The 26,178-nt window shown below is 41.4% G+C and overlaps 1 protein-coding gene across 1 annotated transcript; it reads right to left on the bottom strand.

Annotated features, from left to right (window-relative positions):
- Nucleotides 1-1,355: 1,355 nt before the first annotated feature.
- On the bottom strand, nucleotides 1,356-24,867 carry kcnb1 (potassium voltage-gated channel, Shab-related subfamily, member 1; the record flags this gene model as incomplete). Its single annotated transcript, XM_079186714.1, has 2 exons — nucleotides 24,280-24,867; nucleotides 1,356-3,278 (listed from the first exon to the last, which is right to left on the bottom strand). The coding sequence occupies exons 1-2, from the start codon at nucleotides 24,853-24,855 to the stop codon at nucleotides 1,356-1,358; spliced, it is 2,499 nt and encodes an 832-aa protein (XP_079042840.1). The 5' UTR covers nucleotides 24,856-24,867.
- Between the last annotated feature and the right edge of the window lie 1,311 nt (nucleotides 24,868-26,178).

Here is a 26,178-nt window from a genome sequence, read left to right as displayed (position 1 = left end):
AGACGAGGTGGAAATCTCCCCTGCTATAAATACACGTATATTCCATTATCTGAGTGTGTGATCCCTTTTGGACGCTTTTGTGTTGGTCGAAGGGAGGCCAATGCATGCTAAACATCTGTTACTGAAATCTAAACTTTATGCCAGTAAACATATATGGTAAACAAACAAACCAAAAAAAGATATTAGAGGATTTTCATCTGTTTCATTTTTTTAAAAACGTCTCATGTTTTTGTATGTTGACCGGTTGGGTGCATGCATGCTTCATAAATGTGCGCTTTATGCAGCTATCAAGCTTATTACCTCTGGCTCTAATCTTATGTTAGCCCACGTCAAAAAATCTTGGTCCACTACCATCCCTTAAAAAATTATACTGAGGTGCAAAAACAATATTCACTGGTCGAGATTTGAAAGTATTGGCCATTCTCACCATGACATGATAACATGGGGGGGGGGGGGGGGGGGGGGGGGGGAATAGCAAAATACTGTTTAAGAAAGAGCACTCCTTATAATGGATGATTGGCTAGAGCCTCCAATAACTGTAGCCTCTGTGCCAAGACATTGAACCTTACACAGGATTACTCTTCACATATGACACAGCAGACTAGCAAATCACACATTTCTATAATTAACTTTCTCTTATCTAGGCTATATAAAAATAAATCAGGTAAGACAATCTCAAGAGTGTATAGGACTTACCATTAGTTCACCCATCTACATTCACACTCACTCACAACACGCATACACACACACACACACACTCGCTTACAGTATATGCAGATATGCACACCCCTACAAATGTAAATGACTAAGGCCAGTTTTGGGAATGGAGGGCACAAGTAAGTAGCTTATAGGCTTCTAGGTCCTCTCCTGTATCTCCATGACTACAAAATTAATTGGGACTCAGTAATGGGATAGTGGGCAGCTGGGATTTTTTTTCCTAGAGAGTTTAGAGAAATCCCCCAGCCGCTAAAACCATCATTCAGTTTAGTTACACCAGTTGTAACCACGTGTCAATTTCTCTGGTGACTCTGCTTCCACGTGGATCTCTGAACAGACCCGTTGGCTACCTGGGAGTGCTTTTGTTTTGTGTAATACCACTAACAGGAATGAGTTGAAGGAGGGGCAGTGACATTCTCCAAATTAGAAGTGTTTTTCTCCCAGAGTATTCACTACACATGTTGACCCTGAGCTTAGTGCCCAATGGCATGCTCAGGTAATTTGTGAAATGTTTCGGTGAGACCCTTTGTCTCTCGCGCTTCCCTTTTCTCTGTCTTAGAGTGTTTTAAGTTTGTCTGGTGTCTCCATCACAAACACTCTGGCCCCATTTTCCTGTTTATTTCTGCTGCACTTGTACTTCAGAGGTTTTTATCCAACGTATTTTGACGCCCCCTCTCAACCTTTGGTCTTCGTGACATCTCAGGCCCTACGTGATTCTCATGAGCCACCCCACGAATCCCTTCAATGGGGAATAGACAGTTCTGGCCTAGCATTTTCTGGGCTGCTTCTAAATGGTTGCAGCCTTTCTGATAATTGATGCTAAGGTTTCGTTTTGGGCTTGAACCAGCCAAAAGACGCTCGGAGGGACTGACATCGGAGATGTCGCGGAGGTGCTCGTCATCATCTGTATCAGCGTCGATGTATTTGCTGATGGAGGAGTCGTGAAAGGTGAAGACAGTTGCTGCCAGGGTAGTGCTCTCTGGGGACTTTGGTGGAGTTCTGCTGCTGGCAGTGGTGTAGACAGAAACTTCAGGGCTTAGTAGAGACTGGTCTGACATGACTGAGCTGTCTGAGAGAGGGGACGGGCCTGACCCCCCCTCGCTGTGACAGCCTCCTTTGGGGATAAGGCTTTTTGAGGAGTTGCCAGAAAAGAAGAATCTCCGTGTGTTCTCTGTGCATGGGGGCTTTGTGATAGACACAGGAGTCAGAATAGGCTCACGCTCCCCGATGTATTTTTGGCCTGATTTTGTACTACCGTGCTGGGAGAAAGCTGTAGCCGGACTGTGGGAAAACCTGTTGCTTTCTTGAAGACCAAGTTCCATTGCTGGACTATGGGGGTAGCGTGTATTCTCCTGGAAGTCTGTAGCACAACTGATATAACTGTCTATGCTGGACAAGCTTTTCATGTCCACCACTCCTTCTCTGGCTCCTATAGGTGGCCTGTGATCTTGGATGGCCCCCAGCTCTATCTCATCCCTCTGTTTGCCAATTTTGGAGCCCCTTTCTTTAGCATTGAGGTTTGGCTGGGATTGTGTCATGGCCATCTGGTTGTACATCTCCTCGAGCTTCTGAACATTTAGCCTCTGGGGACTGGTGGCTCCGGCCTTGTTGGGAGAACCTAGCTCCTGGGTGTTGAAGGAGCGGTTTGAGCTTGTCTCTGATGCAGCCCTCTTGGGGGTCCATTTCCAACGGTTTGGAGAGAGATGGTTGTCATGGGGCCTCTCACTCTTCTCCACCACCACATCCATCAGTTCTGCACTACGAGCAAATGCTTCTTTCAAGTTCATTGAGACAATGCTACCATTTCTCTTTGCCCTCTCTAGGGCCTCTCTTCGCTTAAGTGCTTTTTCCTGCCTCTTCTGCTCCTTGTAGAATTCAGAAAAGTTATTTACAATAATGGGAATTGGTAGGGCAATCACAAGCACTCCAGCTATGCAGCATAAACCCCCCACTATCTTTCCCAGTAGAGTTTTGGGGTAAATATCTCCGTAGCCTACTGTGGTCATAGTAATAGTAGCCCACCAGAAAGAAGCTGGAATGCTTTTAAACTTTGTATCCTCCTCATCCTTCTCAGCAAAGAACACAAGACTGGAGAAGATCATGATGCCCATGGCTAGGAAAAGAATAAGCAGGCCCAGCTCATTGTAACTCCTCCTAAGAGTGAAGCCTAGAGACTGAAGACCTGTGGAGTGACGAGCCAGCTTCAGAATACGTAGGATACGCATGATGCGGAAAATCTGAACCACGCGGCGGACATTCTGAAATTGCAGTACACTCTTGTTGGATTCTGTCAAGAAGATAGTGACGTAGTAGGGCAAGATGGCCAACAGGTCAATGACGTTCAGAGGACCCTTAAAGAACTTCCACTTGTTGGGGGAGGAGAGGAAGCGAAGCAGGTACTCCATGGTAAACCAGGCAATACATACAGCTTCCACATGGGCCAGTTGTGGGTTGTCTGAAGACTGGCCAAACTCATCCGTGTCCTGCAGCTCTGGAAGGGTGTTCAGAGACAAGGCAATGGTGGATAGCACGATGAAGAGGATGGAGATAATGGCCAGGATCTGAAAGAAAAATGAATGAAAATCATATTAGTAAGGCTTGCAGGATCAGGGAATTAGTCATTAAAACTAGATGTCATAAATTCCTTATTCTGAGCTTAAAATACAATAACTACACATTTCGTATATTTTAAATGGGTTTTGAATCGAGTACGAAAGTGTCAATAATAATTCCAATAACCTTACAGTCTAAAAACTTCAATAAACCTGAGTATGAAGTGTGTGATTGGCTCTGACCACTTATTTATTCATGACTCTCTTATCAGGGTTATTCACATGAGTGAGTTTCCTTGAGTGAAAATAATTGTGCTAAACGACCAACCAATAAACAAAAGCAAGAGCATCACAGCTTGTTGAAAATCTCTTACAATGTCTCCAATTGTCCGTTATTTAGTAAATGACATAAAACTCTTATTTTTGGGTAGATGGAAGTTTTTAGAAATAAAATGTGAGGATGTTTCCATATTAAAAAAAGTCTGCAGCCATGTGGCTGTACGTAGGCACAGCTAATGTGGATGGAGCATGGATGTCTGAATACCATGGCAATACATTTAATAGCTGTTGATTCAGGTTACACTTAATGCTTAATTTTGAAGATTCTTTTACCAAGTTGTTTGTGTACGATTTGTTTTAAAAACTAAACCTGCGGTGGCACCACCATAACATAGAAATGTAGTCACGTAGGAACAGAATGTCTCCGGAATCCATTGCACTAGATGATGTCTGATTCATCTTACGCAGTACAGAGAACTGGGGAGTTTGTCAGAAAACAGCACCCTAACACACACACACACACACACACACACTCACTCCACCAATCATGCTAACAAGCAAGTACGTGGTGGTAGACTGCACGTCTTTTAGCACTGTATGACAGCTCCCATCTTAACTAGAATTCATAGTGTAAACAAAAAAATCCCTGCATTTGCTCTGAAGCATATTATTCTTGCAGCTTGAGCTTGTTTGATCTGAATAAGTGACTATGTTGTTATACCACAATGAAAGATACCTAAGGAAATGTGATCCAGCCTCTAATCTCCGACCAGAAGTGTTTTATGTTTGAACTGATAGCACTGCTGCTGTGTGCTGTTGAGGATGATATTATTAGTTTGAATCCACAAATAAATTGATGTCACATCCCAGACTAAAGGTCAGTTTATCAAAATCTATTAAAATCATGTTTCCTCCTCACTTAGAGGTACATACACAAGCTTTTTTTGTCCCCAAGATTTGACATATCAACCACCAAGACTACAGCTGCACCCCAAGGAAGATACATACAATTTTGCTACCGAAAACACAAATATTTGTCACTTTCATTTGAGCTAGTCTTCATAACTAAGAAACCATGATAACTGGTCTGTGGATTATCCAATAGGAATAAGTAAGAAAGTCTCTTTTTTAGCCTCAATTTTATTTTCTGTAATATTATTTGAGTAAATGGCCTTTTAGTTTTAGACTTGTTAAGCTGCCATTTGGGCTGTGTATATATACATGTATGCAGTTTCTTTTAAGGGTTTATTTCATTACTAAAAATATCCATGTCCCCTGTGTGCATCCCACTGATAGCAGTTTTATAAAGAGATTCCAAAATCAGCTTTCCGAAAACATGGGGACAAAGGGCACAAATTCAACTGCTTGATCTTGGGGTCAAGATATAAGAGCAGGAATCCTGCCGGACCAGAGTGATGATGATTCACAGAGGCAGCATATTCCAGCAGTGTATATTTATCATAAACTAACATATATACACATATAATATAGCTCATTTTTATGCTTTTACACAGGTATTGCACAGCAAAGCATTACATATTTTAATTACAGACTTCAGATGACTTGTGTAACTGTGCCTCCATAATCCACGCTAAATGCACCTTTGTAGGAGGCTTCAAAACTGACTATAGAGCAGTGAACTCAGCAACGGTAATGTGGAAGGTGAGCATCTGTTCCTCTAGTGGACCAAGGACAGGATTACTTCATGAACTATAGTCTGCACTTGTTATATTAACCTTGAATGACTCTGAGAAATCCTGACACAAGACCAAACAGCACAACTTGGGGGATGAGTAGGAGGTTGTAGCTGGAACACAGAGCCTGTTTTGGCAATAGCCCACACGAATAAGGTTAGGATGTTACGTGATGAAATAAATCAGAGAAAAGTAAAAAATAAATAAATGTGTGCAGCTTAAACCACAATGCAACATAGGCAAAAGGCCTATTCATAATACACCATGTAACATCTAATGTAGATGAGTATGAAATAAATTATTTCAGCGTGATTTAATTTGCATCATAAAACAGGTAAAAAATGACACTTTCCTCCTCCCTATGCTTGATCCAAACCTCATCCATAAACTGGATCGACTGGTTAAACACTTGTGTTAGCGAACAGACCAAAGGCCAGCATAGAGCACATGATGCAGGGTTTCCCTAAACCTCATCTGGAGGAAATTAAAGCACAGCAGCAGAAATAGGGCAAGGGCAACGGCTGTTAGGGAGTGATTGACAGCACAGGCCTTGACAACGGCCTAATAATTGAGGAGACCACTCCCAAGAGTAAAAGTGTTGGCTAAAGAGGCAACCTTATCTACGACCAATCAGAGCAGGAGGACACTGTTGCCATAGCGTCACGGCAGGCATGAATAATGACCCTATCTGTTTATTTTCTCCCCCTCCGTGCTCCTCTCCTCCTGCCCTGGAAATAAACCCCAGTTAAATCAAACACTTCAGGAGCAGAGAGGTGCTGGGACCGAAGAGCGAAGGTGAGCTGACGAGTGGCCGCACAAAACTGAATGGATAGAGAGGAAAGAAGATCACGATGTTGTTAAAGAGAAACATATTTGTACGAAGTAAATCACAGGTTGTATTGCTTGTGTCAAATTGTACCTATCTTTGTAAAATAAACAAGAAAAAAAACTATTAAAAGGCCCATATTTTAAAAAGGGAGATTTTCTTTTTTTTCTAGGCGCTGTATAAATGCTGTTTTAAGTATGGAAACGCTCAATCCATGGAGAAATACACACAGCCCATATTTAGAAAGTGCCTTCAGACGAGCAGTCGGGATTTCTGTACCCGGTTTATTTACGGTTGCGGTGTGTGATAATGACATCAGCTGACAGGAAGTAAAGACACGGACCCAAGCTGTTGCCTAGCAACGCAATTCCATTAAAACGGAGTAAAATGGAGCACTTCAGACAGAGGGTGAATACCGGTATTTTCAGACATTTTCGAACATTAAAGCACGTACACATTTTCTGCACGTCTCCTTTTTAAAGTTCACTCATTGAGGACCAGATGCAGCGGTGTTGTAATGAGTCAGAAAAAGGATGTCGATAACAAATCCTTGAGCCGCGGGAGATTGTAGCAACATAATAGCAGGGGAGGAAAAAAAAAGGGCAGAAGTAATAGGATTGAGAAGCTATAAAAAGGTCGCTAATGAAGGCACACTGGTGCTGCTGTGTAACATGGTTATGAGGTCAAGTTCCACAAGGAAACCCCGCTCATTTCCCACTGGCCTTTGTCCCTCTTGCCGCCGTCTCTACACACTCTGCACTCACTCACACTGCCTTGCGCGTCTTTATCTCTTTCTGTCCTGGGTATTTAATGTCACAGGGCGCTAATTTAATCAAACTATTGCACTAATGTAAATCTGAGATAAAGATGTATCAGTGTACAGCAAACAAACACTAGTCTAGGACATGGTTGAATGGAGCCCAAGACATGACTGTGATGGTATCAACGCAATTACAGGCTATTTATAGACTCTCAGTGGACGAATGCAGGTTTCGCGTGCATTCGTTAGGTTTGATGAATACTCCGTCATTGCAACTAGATTATATAAACACAAAAAGTGAGAGTGAGTCTCAGTGAATGTTCCTTGGTGGCCTACTAAAGGGAGGACAGGATGAAGGGGGGAAGATATTTATATCTAGAGGAGAGGAAAAGTCAACACGTGTTCAAGAGATGGGGAGAGAGTGAGAGAGAGCAGATTGACAGGAAATCCCACTGTGACACTTAACAAAGCCAGATCACACAGTGGTTTGTCTCTCGGGAAATATCGTCGTGTGGCTCAGCAGACCCAATGGTCCACACAGACCCCCCATCTTCTATAGGACAAGGTGACACCAGCCCTCATTAGGCTTTTTGAAAAGATATCTGGGACACAACTGGTGTGAAGGACGCCTGCAAAAACCACCCAAACACATACGCAACCTGTGATATTCTCCTCCAAGTTACATATGGGAGGGAATTTATTTCATATACGGGACAGGGAATAAGCCTTCAGACAAGGAAGTCATTGCACAGGGAATATTGGCTCATACACTATACACCAAAACAATTTCTGCTCTCCAGAAGCACATACACCTGGGGCTCAGAGAGAAGAAAAACGTAGTCATTTACAATTAGTCCGTATAATGCAGTTGTACTTGCTGTTTGCTCTCTCTGCAGCTCTCGCTCAAATACAATTGCCTGGTTTTATGTTGGCTGTGTCCCAGCAGCTGTGATTAATTTGCTTTGTGCTACATTGGGTTTTGTCAAGGTTAGGTCCATTCATCTGTCTCCCCAGCACCCGGCCACCAAGGAGGGAACCTTGAACCTTGAAGCACTTTTTATATAGACTTTAAAAAATGTGCAGTATTATCAGTCAGATATCAACCATTAAACCGCTGATGTGAATGTGAGCAAAAGGTTGAGGGAAATTACAGTAGTAGTAAGGCATCAGCTATAAAGAATAAATAACATAATGTTGTATTTATTATACTGAATAAGGGGTGAACAATATATCGACTAGGTATCGTCTGGATATTGTAATATAAAAGTGTTTTTTGTGTGATGATTTTACAAAATCTCGTGTGAATATTTTGTAAAAGCGCCAATATTCAATCCTATCGTCGCAATATCGATATTGAGGTATTCACTAAAAAATATTGTCTCTATATCGCCCAGCTCTACACTGAATGCTGTTGGGCTACTCTTTATTGAAACATTTTCTTCTTTTTGGCCACTTAAGAGCAGCAAAAAGACCTGTAAACTCAATACTAATACATTAGTATTATATATAAAGTTGTTATTGTGAACACGTTACCTATTAGCATTCATTTGGAGTCGTGTTTGTGGCCACACCAACACCAGTATTCACCTTTTTCTTACTTGAATTGGATCAAACCTTAACGGGATTATTTTGGCTCTTTAGTGCACAATTATTTTCACCAGCTAGGGGCTAACTTTGTCTGTATGTCATTTGGTAGCGTACAATGGGCCTGCCTAAGATGTTTTGCTGGAAACATCTGTTTTCTGTGACTGGAAACAAGGTTGATGAGAGCGATGAGAGTGTGAACTAAACAGTTAAGTTGTGTGTTGTGAAACCAGTTGAAAGATGCTAAAATGCTCTGTAAAGCTAAGGGCAACCACAGTGTTGTATGCTAATGTTCTGTGGGTTTCCTTTGATATAAGACATAGAATATTGATTAGTGCAGCTTTGAAGTGAGAGTAACTTTCCCACAGCAGCCAATATGGCGACATGTAACGATTATGTAGAAACATAGTTTAGCATTAGTGAAAGTACAGAATATCTATCTAAAGTTTGTTTTACTTTGCATTAGCCACCATAAACTACTGGCAAAAAAAACAAGAGCCTCGAATTGAGCAAAGTGTGTTTAATCTGCTTTCCAAAGCCGCTGCACTATTGATGGCTGGTTAGTCGGTTTGAGTTTGATTTAGTTGTTTATTTGGTTCAGCCACCTCTGGTTAGGTGCAGCTCAGGTCAGTGTTCTCACACTGTATTATTAAGTTTGGTGGCGTCCCAAGTGACCGTTCAGGAACTCCCAGACTCCCACTGCTCCAACTGGCACCTTTCTCATTAGCAGCAACAGGAGCGAGAGACGCACTGCTGTGCTTCAGTCGTGGAAACTCCTGTTCCTGTGAATCCCAAGACCATTGTGTGTTCCGCAAGCAGTCACCCAGGGAAACACATTGGATCTACCTAAAAAAAATACTCTTAAACCTCCACTTAACACTGAGACGGGCGTGGACTGAAACATTTTTTTTTTAGTAAAGGTGTGTTTATTTTTTGGCTGAGTAAATCCAGGTCTTGCTTGATCACTAAGATCCTCTGACTAGCTGACTTGCTTTCCCATCATCCCCTGAGCCACATCCGAGGCCACAAGGGAAACCATGCCACACTCCCCCAGCCTCGACTGCCAACCACTGTCACCATGACAACCCCATTGAAGCACGACAGGAGGTGGCTAAGTAGACCTGCTTGTGAAAAGCAAGTCTGACAAAGTCTCCTTCCCTCCCTCCCTCTCTACTTCCTTCTCTCCCTAATTTGCACCTTATTCAAAGCTCACCCATGCTTTGAACCATCTGCGCTGCACGTCTCTAGTCTTTTCACTTAATTGTGTCAGATTGCTGTTGGTTTTTCAGGCGATGTGCTGCCTTCTCTCCTTGCATTTTTAACGTTGTGTTCTTCTCTCAATTACCAAGGTCCGTCTTCAGGCGCAGACGTTTAAATCGTGTGCCACACTTCAGCTGTTGTACAATTAGATTCGATTAACAGGCGCACACAGAACCACAGCATTGACCTTTATCTTCATGGAGATGTTATTGTCAGTGGTCGATAGTATGAGCGTTAAATAACGTGTAATAATTCACACCTCTGGTCCTGAATGTGGACGGGCTTTGCCTCACTGCCTGTGAAAGAGATGGGGTTTCCATGGAGACGGGAGGAGACTGTGTCTTCCACATTTCCCCCAGCATGATAGCTTGAAACACACACACACACACACACACACACACACACACACACACACACACACATTTGCAGTGGCTCAGCTGTAGCCTTCCCACCCTACATCACTTCTGCTTGTAACTTTGAAAAGCAGAGCCTCATTAATTCTAACCTCCCACATCTTGCAAACAATGAATAAGTTGTATCTCGTGGTTCTTCAACGGGCCTACTGCCTGTTTAGCTTTTTGAATAAAGGCACAGGCCTGTAGATTTAAACGAGTGATCATCATCTCACTGCTCTAACGTTAAGGCTACTGCACTTCTAATCCTCTTGCATCTTATTGATTGGCAGCTACTCCATTTGAATACTGCAGATGTGATGGCTAAGAGTAATTTGCTTAACTGCAAATACATTGCAAAAGAAAGTCAGAAAAGTCACATTAGCATGATAGATTCATTGAGTATATTCCACATATTTGATGTGTTAATTCCAGCCCAGTATGAGCTGGAAAATGTTGCGGGCGAGAGGGAAGTCTGGGTCAGCCAGGAAAATGGATGGATGGATGGAATTTGATAATGTAATTTTCATTAGATTGGATGTATGGGTGGTATCCAAATGATCCTCAACTTTTACCTGAAAGCCTCTACATGTTGGAAGCTCTTATTTGATTTTCTTTCTTTTCAAATGCATTCTATTAAGAGACTACGTACTTTTGAGTCATAGAAAAATCAGAAACAAGCCATTTTTGGGGACTTCGTCAAAACTTTTCTCTAACTCATGCAATGCTTGCATGCACAAAGTGCTCCACAACCCCATTCAGTAAACTGCTACTGTATGTAGGAAATCTATGCCTGGACCGTCCATCTCCTGAATGAATCCCACCTCATCTCCCCTCCCTCTCAATTATTCATGTGTTTCAGATGAAGAAGAGAATCCAGACTCAGCATCTATATTTAAACTCTGACTGGTCCATGGTGGCTGTATAAATAGAAACAGTATAGGGTTTGGTCTGGCACACCAAAGGAGGCTGTCTTCTTCAGGAATTTTACCTCGGAGTATGCAGCATTTATTGCAAGGACATGAAAGACAGCTTAATCAGTGTTGTGTAGGGGCATTTCTGGATAAGGAAATATCTTAGAGCAGTTATGGCTGGTGATGTGTGGAATGTGGGGAAAAGCCTAACCGGTTTCTGCTGTCCATGTCTCACCATGAATCTCACCATATTCCCATGGTAGTCACGTAACTAGTCCTTCCCAAGGATCTTGTGTATGGCACAGTAAATAAAAAAAACCCTCAGATATATAAGCAGAACATTGCTATTGTCTAATAATGAATGTATGACGCAGTTCACGCAGTCTTGCAGTCTATGATTATTTATTACAGAAACCAGAGAACGTCACAGCACACCCTGCAGACAGCAGCACAGAAGGAAAATGTAAACATGAGAGAAGCATTGATTTGAAATGCAAAGAGAGATGCAGACAGAGAAAGGCACACAAAACCCTTCTATAGACACACACACACACACACACACACACACACACACACACACACACACACACACACACACACACACAGTCAATCAACAATGATGCCTGAATAGAAAAGGCAGCTGCAATTCTCAGCATCACAGAAGTGACAGTTGCCATGGTGATAGTGACAGTGAACTTTTAAACATTTTAGTGACGGCAGTGAGAAATAAAAGAGAGAAATGGAGAGAGAAAACGACTTGGACTGGAAGATGTGAATGTAGCATATTGTATTCACAGAGCAAGAGCAATAACAAAGCAAAATGACTGTTAATCCTGAAGTCAAACAGATGCTTACTGCAGACAGTCAACTTACTGATAACTTAGCGTAACATTACAGAGTCCATCTTTCACAGCTTGTGAGAGCTCAGAGGCCATTCAGTACCAGTACTGTTAATCCCTTTAAGAGCAAATCCTTGGCAACTGGACAGCTGTAAACATATACTTTTGATACTGCTATTGTATTGATCCTGAAAAAATCCAATAACAGCATGTACAGGAGGCTCTGTACTGTACTAATGTACATACATGTGCATACGGGTAATTAGCCATTTGCAAACCCCACCCCCCTTAATTACTGTCAAGCTTTCCACTCTGTTCTCACATTGCACATCAATTTACAATGAAAACGGTGACAGATGTACCAGTTATAATTCTTGGTAATTTTCGAAAAAAAGGTGATTGTCCATGTCTATGGTTTCAGACAGATTTAGACAAAAGCAGTTTTATGCTTTCTAGGAACAAGATTTGATCAGCTGGCTCCTAGAAAACTGGGCTTAGCTCTGTGTTTGGAAATGCCCTCTCAGGCTGAATTTTTAAAGTTTCCAGCTTACTCGTTTTGCAAGGAAGATTTCTTTAATTAAATTGCACTAAATGGCTACAGATTTACATGATAGGGTCCATTCACATGCATCTAAAAATGTGTGGTTAACGCCAGCTCTGCCACTTTCATCCTTTTATCCAAGGTGCTTGATAGGTTGCGCTCCCGTCACACCTGTTGCTAAGCTACTTAGCAACCAAACCTGCGCACTGCGATAACGATAGTGATGAAGTTGCCGTAATTTACCAGTAAGCCTCACTGACTAAACTAAACAAAGTCAAAACAAAGATAAATGGATTGCCGGCACTGTAAATCCCTCACAGTAAGGTTCAATTTGTCTGTATAAATTTGCCTGATCTTTCAACCGGATGTTGTGACTTTCTCCGCTAGATGAAGGATGAAGCGAGTAAAAAAATCCATGGGACGGATTGTAAAGCTCTGGGTAGCCTTGCACTTAAATGATTAAGATCTCCTCCATATATGTGCCACAGACTGTTATTTATGCAAGAAAGAAACGACGTCTGCCCGCTCTGATTGGTAGTCCTCGTCACATGTCACGCGGTACGTGTATAAGTATTTTTATCCCGGGGTGCTGACGTCACGCCTCCGTCTACATAGACAACAACAGATTTAGGGCGCAAACAAAGCGGCATGTGAATGGCCTCTGCACGTCTGAGGCAAAACCGTTTTGTTCTTTTATTGCAGTGCAGTTAGTCCTCGTATTAAAGGTGTGATGAGGAGAAATGTTTGACTAAATTGTTATTTATTCTAACATAATACTGTTTAGCTGCTTAGCTTCAATACTTGGCAAAGCAAGACAGAGATTATATTATTGTTCCGCATTTTCAAACAGTACATGTTTTACACTTTTAACATTAAGATAAGATAAAACTTTATTGTCTGTTCACACAAAACAAACCGCCATCGGATCATAATACCTTTCGCATCGGGATGAAGGCCAATTGATTGATATTTCGAATCAGGAGTTTGGCTGTGGTTGCTGGAGTGACTGCTTTGACACACTGTCAATGCTTTGACATGTGGAGAACTCTCAAGCTTGACAGACCTCCTGTGCTGAGTCATGATTGCTAAGCTATGATTGGACAAGCGCTGTTTGGGGGACGGGCTTAGCCAACAGTCAATTTGAATGTAGAAGAAGCATTGGTATAAGATTTAAAAAAAAAAAATTGTGTCATGATGCGTATGTGCAAGTGGTGTGTTTATGAGAGTGTGTGTGTCTGTAGTAGTAGTAGTCGTCATCCCAGGCCAGGTGAAAGTGCTCATCAAGATGAAAGGCGTCTCGCACCATTAGTCAAGTGCTCTCTCTCCCCACTCACAGAATCACCCGTGGGCTTGATGAAGGTTTCTCCTTCACTTTAGTGGATTCTATTTCTGCCTCTGCCCTTCACACTTTCCTCAAAGTCATTCCTTCACTTCACCGCACAACCTGCACGGCGGAGTGAAACCCTCCAAAGCGGAAAGCTACCAGCGGAGCATCCTCTGGAGCCGAGCGTACTGATTTATATACCCAGTTGTCCTGTGCACATATATAGATGTTGAATATTGGATAAGGTGTGCAGGGGGTTGCATATCCCAGTAATGGTCCGCACGGCCACGGCTAGCAGCTGCCTCAGGAACAATCTGCTGTGTTGTGTGTGTAAGAAATGGTGAAAAAAAATCACATATATCTGGTACTATATATCCAATACATTGCATAGCCCAGACATAAAAGGTCATGATATACACCTCAGAGGACACCAAACACCCACTCCGAGTACATATAAACCATTCCATGAGAGTTAACTGACTGAAGTGGTTATTTTCTCCTGCATGTGCAATGGAGACAGTGGGGAGTAGCATGTGACAAAGGTCCCATGTACGTATCCATTACAGTGTGCATCTTCACCAACTGAGCCACCATGGCCTGACTGTGTAGGTGATTTTGTTTTTCATTGTAGTGACTGATACCTATAGACATGGCAGACAGTCTTTATAGATTGCAGTGTAAATGCTAAAAACAAAACCAATTAAATGTAAATTTTAGTTTATAACTCCGCATGTAACGGGCTTATCCTTCTTCTGTCTTTTTTTTGGGGATTTAAATTCTACTTTGCTAACTCAAAGTCTGCATTCACATCAATGCGTAGCAATGTTTTCCTCTTGCTTTATGCTCTACATTCTCAATGGGACCACTGTTTTGGCAGAGGGTAGTAGCATTGTGCTTATTTACCTCATGTTCATTGAGACAGAGGAGAAAACTATTGCGACCATGTTAACCTTTCCCTGCTGAAAAGGGAATATTGTTCCTCAAACAACGTCAGTGTTTACCGTATAGTATACCGCGTCATACGTTTATGTATGATTAAAAAGTTGTAACAGTCATTGATGAGCACTCTCCTTGAAGGTTAGTACTCATTCAGGAAAAACTGATTTCATTATTAATCACTCACTTACTGACTCTTCTGAGTACTCAAGTACTTGTAAGTCTATGAGCGAGATTGACTAAAACTACCATGTCTTGAATACAATCTAATACTACTACTAATACTACTAAACTCCTACACTGCCAAGAGGACGTTTTCATAGAGGAAACACAAATATGGCTTCACATTGAGGAGGCAGGTGCATCACTGTTTTTTCTTATGATGCATTTTGCTGTGCAGGAATTTGAGCAAAGAAATGGTATTATTATTATCATTATAATTAAGGTATTACATAAACCCTTTTTGTCCATGCTCAAATTGCTTTAGTAGTTTTTTTTCAGAATGCTTCATCTATTTATGATTATTTTAACAGGAGGTCTACATGCATTTCCTTCCTATGAACAGGGTAGCATCTGTGTGACTTTGTTGCAAAACACGTGTCTATTGAGACAACTCAGGATTAGAATTAATTTAGAAGAGATGGATCTCCGATGCTGAACTTTTGTTCTCTGCTCTTACAGCAGAAAAAAAATACTAACTGGATGCTTTTGTTCTTTTAGCCTTGGGGAATGTGGGATATGGTCCCGCATAGCCTCATCCTTTAAAATGTAATCCGGTCCGAAGGCAACCACAAACTCAAATGGCTGATACTCTCCGTGAAAGTGATTATCAAAGTCTTTCCCCCCAATCACTAAGTAGTTTTATTTTAAAAAACTTGGGCTTGTATTTCCTTTTATTAGAGCAGCAGGAGAATGACAGGAAAGGGTGGAGAGAGCGAGAGGGATGAACAGCAGCAAAGGGCCGTGGATCGGAATTGAACCCAAGTCGCTGCCAAGGACTGAGCCTCCCAATCACTACGTTTTATGTTATCAACCTTTTTCTAAGTTGGTAGGAGTTGGACTATTTAGTCAAGAGACAGTCATGTTATTGAATCAATCATTTCTAACTAATATCTAATTAGTAGTCAGGACAACTGAGTATTGTATTAATACGTTGAAACATCCTTTTTATAACTATGACAACACAGAATCTCTTGCCAGTAGAATGCTAAATGCTTCTGGTTTTGTTATTATACGAATACTTGTTTTTTCATGACACAGCAATATTGCTGTGTGTGATATAAAGGTCCAAAACAGCATGACCTAAATTTCACCTGAACAATTAAATGAGAAAATGCGGATAATTTAGAATAGTGAAAATATTAAAGGTATTATTTGAGGCTCTGCAGATGGAATCCTATATGATGCAATCCTAAATGTGAGCAATACTACAACGTCATACACTGACAACCCATGATTGTTCCCACAGGCTAAAGAAGAGTGAATATTCAACAATCATCATCGGCGAGATTTATTTTCTCCCAGTTTCTCTGGTTCGGCCTCCATGTTTCACAGTCGTTTTCTCTTCCATTAACAGTCCCCAACTTGCCAGATCTCTTGATCTATTAGTGTTTTTATCTCCCTTACAGTCTTTGCTCCTCAGGCTTCGTCCTCTTGGGGACAGTGAAGTCTTAGTGTCTTTCACTCAGTGCTCATGTAACAGCTCAACTCTAAATTAAACGAACGAAGGAGCTGTCGAGCTTTGCAGTGGCAGTGCGCTATTCTTGACCATCTCCACTTTCTTGTCATCCACTACACAATCTCAGAGCCATTCCTATGGAGAGATGGTGTATTCTGTTCATCAGTGGCAAAAGCATTACATGTTTGTTAATTCCTTCTTTTCAACGGATGCGTGCAATCACTTTGCTCCGATCACCACAGTTACGTACACATTTATGAATTTTAGTCACCAAAAAGACAACACGTCCACTGAAATAAATTCTGCAATAGTAAATAGAGCAAAACGAACAAACTGTCTTTGCTAAACCTATTCTGCAGCAGAAACATACCAAAGCGGTGTCCTAGTGCAAGCCAGAAAAGCTGAGCTGCAGCTACAAATCCTGAACTATCCACTACAAAATGCATGACATGACTTGTAAAATACTCTGAAACACGACTCCACCACTAGAGACTCAGACCCCTGCACATTAACAGTGAACGAGCGTTGAAATATGCAGCACAATGTTAAAACAGATACCAAATAATGCCAAACTCTTTCCAAAACATCCGTCCAACAATTACTAATTCTATGAATGAATATCAATCAAAGGAACTGTGATCATATGGTCTGCGCTCTCATGTTTCATCACATAATGTACCCCTAACACATCAAATGATAATCCCAAATGTCAATGTGGTTTTGTAATCACCTCCAGTGAAGAAACACTGAAGAAACATTGTAGTGCAGGCTTCAGTGAACCCGTTTAAAATAGGGTATTTTGTATAATTATATATCTGTATATAGTGTGATGTGTATATAGAGTTTGTTGTAGTTGGAGAGTCTGTTGAGAAAGATGTACAGCATGTACCAGAACATTTTCTAAAAATGTCTACATGTATTTATATATATGATATACCGCTATCGACAATAATAATATAAAAAAAAAGAAATATTGATATCATGTTAAAGGCAGTGTTGGTAATCTTCTCAAAAATGTTTTTGGATCAGTTTGTTGAAATTCTCCTTACATCCTGACAGCAATCAATGAATCAAGTGCTCTGACAAAGAAATCTGTTAACTCTGGCGTTCGCAGTACTGTAATAAGCTCGTCCAATCATTTCATTCAGCCAAAATGCAAAGTGCCTGTCAACGTGCCCGCCGGCCTGCCCCTGCACACGTAGTTGTCACAAGAGTCTTCCACAAGCTGCTAGCTTAACAGCTGTGAGCACTAACAAAAGCCATATTCGTGGTTTATGCTCATTATGATATGTTTACGTTTCTCGTGATAATTTGGGGGTAGTGGCTTTAAAGGCAGGCCTGAAGAGACGGCTGCTTTCCAACGAAAGTATCTGCATTATTTATATATTTTTTCCAAATCTTCTATAGATAATGCATTCATATCTTTATTATGAATTCTTTTTTCCACAATAATCGTGTGGTGGATATCTAAAATATATACACACACACATTCATACATATACGTGTTAAAGTCCAAACTTCTGCTACTAATGTGTAATTTACCTATAGCCAGACTGTTGACTGTGACAGTAACAGCTATGAGGGGGAATAATCAAGCCTTAGTGGACATCTGCACCCTACTGAGTGTTTTCCCGAAGAGGTGCTTTCCCTAAAAGTATGTAAAAATATAAATTAATAATTTCATCTGTTGTTCCTGCTGTTACTATCAGAGTAAAACCAATGGGCTCTGAAGACAAAACTTGATATTTTCAACCGGATCTGGGGTATCAATGCAAATGTATGCACAACTGTACTGTACAAGCAGCCTCAAAGCTGCTTGTATTAATGTTTTATATTACAAATGGATCAAATTAAGTATAATGTGAAATGGGTCACTCACATGATGGATCCACAGAGAATTATCTCACAACTCTGTAGTTCAGTTCTAAGAAATATGTTAGCGTCTGTTAGCTTTGTTCTGGTTTTCTGGCTGGAGCAAGCTGTTGCTGGCGCAAAAGCAGTGATAGACCCGCTGAAAGCTATACCTGTCCAGCACCAAACAGCAGACAAAGCTAGCGACTTGCTGGTAAACACAGTGGAGTATTTAACAACTTTGGTTGGTGGAGACCAAATAAAGAGACTTATGTTCGTCCGGTGGCCTGAAATGCTAATGCTGCTCTGTCTGTTGGATGTGTAAAGAACACGTTCACCACATCAAATTCAAACAGTGATGATACTTTATTCTTATGTTGGTTGTTTAAGTTTCTTGGATAAAACTGTCAAATTAAGTTGTCAAATTTCACCAATGTATTTGGGTACCACTTGTCAAAAACTCACTGATTCTCCCAAAGTTGATTCAATCTTCACCATATGTGAAGAAAACAATATTCTGGATGCCTCCATTATGGCAAATAAACAAAACTGTGGTTCTTCAAAGTGTTTGGCTGTGACTTGCAAATTAATTTGGAATGAGGATGCAGGATACGGGAGGGAGCCATCTCTCATGCATCACAAGATCATGATCATAATTGCTCAACAGATACAAAAACCCTCAACTTTCCACCATCTATCCGTCTAAAACTTGGCTCACTTTCTGGCTCGTAACGTTTGTTGACACATTGAGGGAAACAATTCTGAGCTTCATAGATCAAAATTAGTCCAAGACTGATGAATCAATCATAAACTGTGTGTCACTACTTTTGATACTATACAATCCTTGCATGAATAGGTGTGTTTATGTGAGCGAGTGTGTATGGTTGTGTTCTCTTAACAGTGACAACAAAATTGGTCATAGGTGAGAGCTCAATTCCCTTTGCTCTTCCCTGACAGGCAGACGGAGCGACTGGCATGAAAGCAGAGGCACTCAATCTCCAAGTACACATGATCCCAGCTTATATCTCAGCACCGCACAAACACAGACGACATTGACAAATAACCTGTGTAGGTCTGATATGTTTTTTCCCCCCCAAATCCCCTATCAAGCTCAAATTTGTGACTGCAGTATTGCATGGTCACTCTGCAGCTTCCTGCCAGAGAGGCCAGCAACACGGCCAGGCCTCCAACAGCAGGGTGGTGTCGGTGTTTGCTCTGCGAAGTAAAGTAAACATTTTGTAACTTCAGTCGTTAGCCACGTGATTTCTTTTGTCATTTTAGTGACGTTAGTCAGTCACGTTAACGTCAACCACGCTCTTTTCCTCAACCTAACTAAGTGGTTTTGTTGCCTTAACCTAACTTCCTGTGAAGACATACGTTTATTTTGAAAAGACACTATGCATGTAACAAGCGTTTATTGGCATGCTGTCAGTGACGTGCAAAACTGACATTAGAGTTACATAGAGCATCGTAGTTTGAAGCTGAGGAGCACTGACCAAGCTGCGTTTTTTGACGCATTGGTGTGCAAGCAAGAAGTATTCGTTTGATGGCTGGAGTTGTTGGACTGCACAAATAACTGTTTCGAGAAGGAAAGTATGTAAACAGAAAACAACAGTGTGCCAAGAAAGCAGAACATGAGTCTGCTGTGACAACAGAGAAGCAATATGTTATAGAGGTATGAAGTGAATACAACAGGGATACAACTGTACCCTGAGGACCAACCCAAGTTTCCAGGTGATGTGGGAAAGCAGAGAGATAAATCTATCAAAAGCAGCTCTAAAATCTAAAAGTCGTGAAAGAAGTCTGTCAAAAGACGGTCGTTACAGCGGCCTTGACAAAGCTGTCTCAGTGCATTGGCTGTAGAACCTTTTCAAACAATTCAGCGCTGGATCCTCACAATGATATGAGGGCCAGAATGAACCTGTGCTTCTTCCCCAAATGAGGCCGTCTGGCTTTCCAGACATCAAAAAAAGTGAATGAGGATTGCCTGACTGCCTCTCAGACCTTTGCAAAATAATTTATTGGATTTTTGCAAAACAGGAATTGTTGGTCTTTCATGCAGGTCTATCTGCCTCAGGTCCACAGTACTACAGGACATATCTACTACAAGAAGCCCTCAAAACGGTCACAGTTTGGTTAGGTTTAGGCACCGAAACGTTTAGGCAACAAAACTATTTTGTTAGGTTTAGGCACTTAAACAACTTCATGGTTTGGGTTAAAATAAGTTTAATTCCTTTCATGACTCTGGATCGATGCTAGTCTGGTTAACTTTGTGTTTTGAATTCTGCTGCAGACTGATTTATGAAAAGAAATAAAGCCAAACCGCATGTATATGTCATCTTAAGTGTGACATGAGAGGAATATAATTGGAATTTGTTGCCTGCCATCTGATGTACAATACCCTCTGACAGAGCAGGAACTGCTAATTACATTTTTGGGGGATTCACAGAGGACAAGATGAGAGAAATCTTTGTGTTTGGTTTCTTCTGTACATTTTTTTATTCAGAATTGTAAATCTTCTTCTTTGGTAGCCTAATCATTAATAAGTAAATGCAGTATCATCACTACTTTAATCACTGACTAAGTGAATGCTTTTTTTTTGGAAGTGACAGTATAAAGAAAGGTTATTTGCTTGTTAAGTGATATTCTCAGCACCCAATCTGGTGACGTCCAATAGTTCTGGTATTATTTAGTATTATTAATGACAAGAAACCATCCAAATTACACATTAATGCCACTACAGGTGGAAAAGGGCATTTCTTGGCACCAATCTGACTGTTTCGCGCCGCTTTGCCAGCGGACAGACACAATCTTATTTTATGGTGACTGAAATCTGATTTGAGGGAGAGACAGTCAATGCTGTGGCTTACAAAGAATGTAAACAGAGAGCGAAGGACGCTTCAAATTGGGCCCGGAGTCTTCTGGAGAATAATTAGCGTGACATTTCCCTGACATTTAGTCGGAGGTATAGTGGAGGAGCCTGAAGAGGGGAGGAAGGAAGCAGAGATATGAGCCAGTGAGGTAAAAAGAGAGACCGGAAGGATGACAGAGCAGAAAGAACACGGGCAGGATTTTTCCCTCGACATCTTAACAAATAATTCAGTTACTACGTGCTTTCTTGTGTTGCTCTATGTGGACATTAAAATACGGGAACTAAGTAGAGGTGCGCTTACACACACAGACACACGAATAGACTTACTCTAATGTTCAGTACCCACTCCTTCAGTGATGATAAAATTATACTTTTGTTGCTTGGTAACCATTTGTTTTGTGCTTAACTCTACCATCCACTATCTGTTTATGAGCTGTTAGACATACATTTCTATCTCTGACCCGAGATAGGGAGCACACAGCCGATGAACATTGGGACAATCTGTGGTCGGAGCTGGACCGCTCGACAAGCCCACAGTGTGCTCCAGACTATAAAAAAGACTAAGACAATACATCAACCCCGATCAGTGTTTTTAGTAGTTCGGTCTGTGGTTTCACATTGCCCTTTTAAGCTAATTAGGAATTGGTAAACTCTGCCTCTTGCAGTGTCAAGGTTGCTCTTTTTTTCTGGCACGCAATCTTCCGCTATAGGCTCATAATGATGCCAAGAGCAGAGATGATGAACACTTTTTAAAATGGTAAGCAAGCACTGCACCCACTCATCCATTGGTTGTTTTGATCAATTGCAGATATCAGGGTGCTATAATGGAGACAGCAGCGCATGGCCGACTCGGAGTGATCATCTCCTTTTTCTAGGCTACTGCACTTCCTTAGCTCGAACACAATAAACATTGATTTTACATCTCTTTGATTCCTATGAAGAAGACGTTTCACTGACAGACTTGCAGCACTCATCTCTCTCTCTCAGTCTGTTTGTGGGGTGGCAGTGACAGTTCTCAACAAATCCTTACCGCGAAGCATCAGCCAGCACACACTGCTAATAGTTTAATTTCCAACACATTTCCCAAACAAGGCACACCGCTCCATTTTTTTTAATTGCGTGCAAAAGAGACAGCATCCTCTTTGATCCCTCCGAGCCAATGTAGAAGAGTGTGATCAAAGGCTGCTCATGTCTAACTCCGCTGTGGTCTCCCAGGTTGCGGCTGCGGGCCAACTCTGTGTTTTTGCAAAGACTAAAGGTGAGCACACCTGATAGAAATCAGCGCGCTATGGCATGCCTTAAAGATAAGAAAAATATCTTGCAGAAGGATGATAACCTCGACATCTAATGATGACATTCAACACAGAGATGTTACAAACAAAATATAGGGTTCCTAAATTATACTGAAAATAAATTGCGTCTGACAACTTTCTGAACTGACATAACTATGAGATAAACTAAACAGTTACGATCTAAGGTTTTCTGGGTTAACATTTATCTTTTACTGTAGCTGTATATTGAAATATGTACAGTAATGCCATGTCACAACCACCTTCTATTGATCAAAAAATGCTCCTTCCAAGCATTGATTAATGCGAATGATTCAAACAATTCTAAATCAGTTCTGACTTGTTATTTATGTGCACAAAGATCTAATTCAATATCCCAGCCTCCTGCAGTATATCTCAAATTCAATTGGTTCAGGATGATGTGGGGTGGGGTTCTCACAAGCAAACAACTTATATAATCCAGAGGACAAACAAAATAAATTACTTATATCTATTTCATGTTGTAAGCCAGAGCATCTAATTGATATTTGAATGATTTACTGGATTTAATGAATTTATGACCAGTTGAGGTGAGACAAAGTGTAAGCATGCATGTGTGTCTTGATGCTTGTGCATTTGAATATCTGTGTGTTTGAAGAGGTTAGTGGTGAGTGAGTATATGATCAGGTAGCTCACATGTTTTCAAAAGCGAGTCAATGATATGGCAATGACCTTTTGTTACACGTCTGGTAATAAGAGTACAACAGGAGATACAGATAATGAATCTTGTGTCATGTGTTAAAGATGCATGCAGAGAGCTGCTTTTACTGTGAGACTAACACGTGTTTTTTTTCTAGTTCTTGAACAACAATAATGGCAGATAATAGCGCACACAACCCACACTGATAAATCACATCCGCTGGCTGGCTTTTTCTATAATTTCCACTCTATACTTTGTGTTCCAACCGTGGAACAATCAAAACATGAGTAAACACCGAAGCCCAACTCACAGAGGTGTCCTAATTGACTCATTTTGTGCAACTGTAAAATTCTAGTAGGTCTGAAAATGGCAAATTTTCATTGGTGCAAAACTTCTGTTTTCCTGTTTTGTTTTTAATGTTAGGCCTATTGATAGAGATTCAGTTGTCTAGAAACTACAGCATCCAATGTTAGTTCAATTCAATCTGCCACAAACACCTTAAGGTGTCGATCACACCGAGACGTGTCGCATCAGGCACTGCCTCTTCAAAAAACGACCTTTGGCAAAGCGACGGGCAAAACAGCTGTATATAGTTCATCCTTATTAACCATCGCTAATATCAGTATCCGTTCCTACCACATTTACCGGCATTAAAACAGGAAGTCAGTGGTAAAGCCCACCTCTTGCTTGATTTGATTGGCTGCCTTGGTCAAGTGTGACATTGACGAACAGTGCGACTCCACACCTGGCACTGAAAAGTTGAGATTATTTAACCTTTTATGCATGTCTAAAAAAAGCCTGAAAAACACGGCGCGCCTGGCGTGCGCTGCTCTCTTTTGCTGTGTGTACCATCGGAAAACAAACGTTTCTAACGACGTGTCTCTGTGTGATTGGCCCCAAAGGCAATTACTTCACAAGAGGGACTTAATCATGTATCAATATGTCAACGTACGACACACTATAAAACAAGTCTGCAGCCATGCTAGCAACTCTGTGAGGCTGTATTTAGGTGGTGCTAATTGCCAATGTGTGCATGCTAACATGCTCACAACGACAGTGCTAACATGCTGATGTGAACAGGTACAATGTTTATCATGTTCATCATTTTAGATTTGCGTGTATGCATGCTAACATTTGTTCATTTGCACTAAAACAACGGGAATGTCATTAGTGTTGCAGGTTTCATGTTTGTTTGTGTGCGTGTGCCTTTACAAATCATCATCATACTCGTGGAGGATTGCTCCAACCAATCCCAACCTCATCTCTTACACCCATCATCCAAAGACGGTTACCTTTGCTGCAACAGATGAGCCCGGCTTTTCCAGGAGGTCCCAAAGCTTCTTTCGTTTTTCGGCACAGCAAGTGTTGTCAAATTCTTCTCCCTCTATGTCCTTCATGTTGTCGGCCTCTCGTTTGAGCTCCTCATTCATTTGCTCCTTCTTCTGGTGGTACCTCGCCTGGCAACACGACTCCAGGTAGATCTCGTCAATGCCCCAGTAGTCGAGTTCTTGACTGAACGACAGGGCGCACATTTCTTCCATCATGTGCAGCTTACCCGTGCGGTAGAAGTTCAGAATTGACGTGAACGCCCCTGGATGTCGGTCAAAAAAGTATTCGTTCTCCTCGAGGTTGTAGTCATCGCACACTTCCATCAGAGATTCATGGGTGTTGCAATCTCTTAACTTTCCCAAACGTGTTCGTGGTAGCCTATCTAATGTTCGCCACAAAACCTCATGGGGGAGACCCCCAACATTCAGCCTGACTCTGCGGAAACATGACTTGCTGCTAATGATGTCCACAGGTTCAGGTGGCAGCGATGATGTTGAGCGGGAGCCGGCTTTATTTAACTCTGCCAAGGATTTCTCCATGATGACTGTAGGTTGAGGAATCAGGCAAACATCCAGGGCTATGGACTAGAGTTGGTCCTGTTTTCTTTCATAATTGTATCTAAAGGATTCAAAAACAAACATTAAGAAATCATTAGTATTCTAGAATTAGCCTCAAATTTCAAGGCGCACACCTCAATAATCAGAATCAGAATCAGAACCGTTTATTGTCATGGTATGTTGAACATATACGGAATTTGGCATGACGGGAGGTGCATAACATTTAACAATCAACAATAATCTGACTCTTAAGTAACATGCTGATGAAAGATGTGGGCCTCGGCCCCTGGGGTAATTTAAAGCAGTGGTTCTTAACCTGGGGGTGAGGAGTCAAGTGGTATAAGATACATGTGTCACTAATATCTTTTTGGAATTAGTTTTTAAGTTACTTTTTAATCAAAAATAAATATACCGTAAGACTCAGATTTATATCATGAATCGACAATAAACATACCCTAAGATGTGGGTTCTTGAGATGACTCACACCTACAGTATGCAAAATCACACACTTATATGTGAGGCTAAGAAGAAACATATTAGGGAACCATGAATGTTGAATACTCGCCACCAAAACTTCAGAACGAACTTGCACTGGCCTATTTCTGGACACATCTCTATGGTGGCTGATACAATATTATTATCATCAATCAAATATTTATAGTATTTGGTTGATGGCGGCTCATGTGACGCCCATGCAGCCCTGTGGGTGGGGACGCAGGACGCCACGGTGATGAGTGTGGTACAAAGTGAGCGCTGTCCACTCTAATGGTGCTGAAACACCAGGAAGCGCTGTTCACTCCCTACATCACGGCGTGCTCCCTCGGGGACGGGAGGCTGACACTGAGAAGAAAATACATAGCCTACATCATCTCCTGACAAAAGATGTCCAACGTTGTATCATCTATCCCTGCCTGTAGACGTGGGCACGAGCATGCACATTCTTTTTACAAGCTGTTAATATTGTTTATGTCTGTGTGATGAGAGCGTGGAAGCCCAACAACACCTCGGGCCTGCAGATGTGATCATTGATAGCCGTCACACAAAGTTTCCAACACTTCACAAACACAATTAGGGCCGAGCATTATGTCAACATACATCACAAAGCACATATACAATAGAAACATGAACACGGGGTGTATAATGGAGGATGGAGACATTGCTATGTCGGTTTTTGGACATGCAGTAAGAGGCTGCGGGGAAGCAGTACAAATAAATGTTAATTTGAAGAAGCCTCCACCCTCCTGTTTTCTCCTGAAGTCAATGCCTCGATAAAATCATTTAGCATTAAGCTTCACACAGATTATC

Source organism: Pholis gunnellus, assembly GCF_910591455.1.
Source record: "Pholis gunnellus genome assembly, chromosome: 3".
NCBI classification, from domain to species: domain Eukaryota; kingdom Metazoa; phylum Chordata; class Actinopteri; order Perciformes; family Pholidae; genus Pholis; species Pholis gunnellus.
Note: the sequence above shows the minus strand (reverse complement) of the source record. Positions and strands in the feature narration are given on the sequence as shown.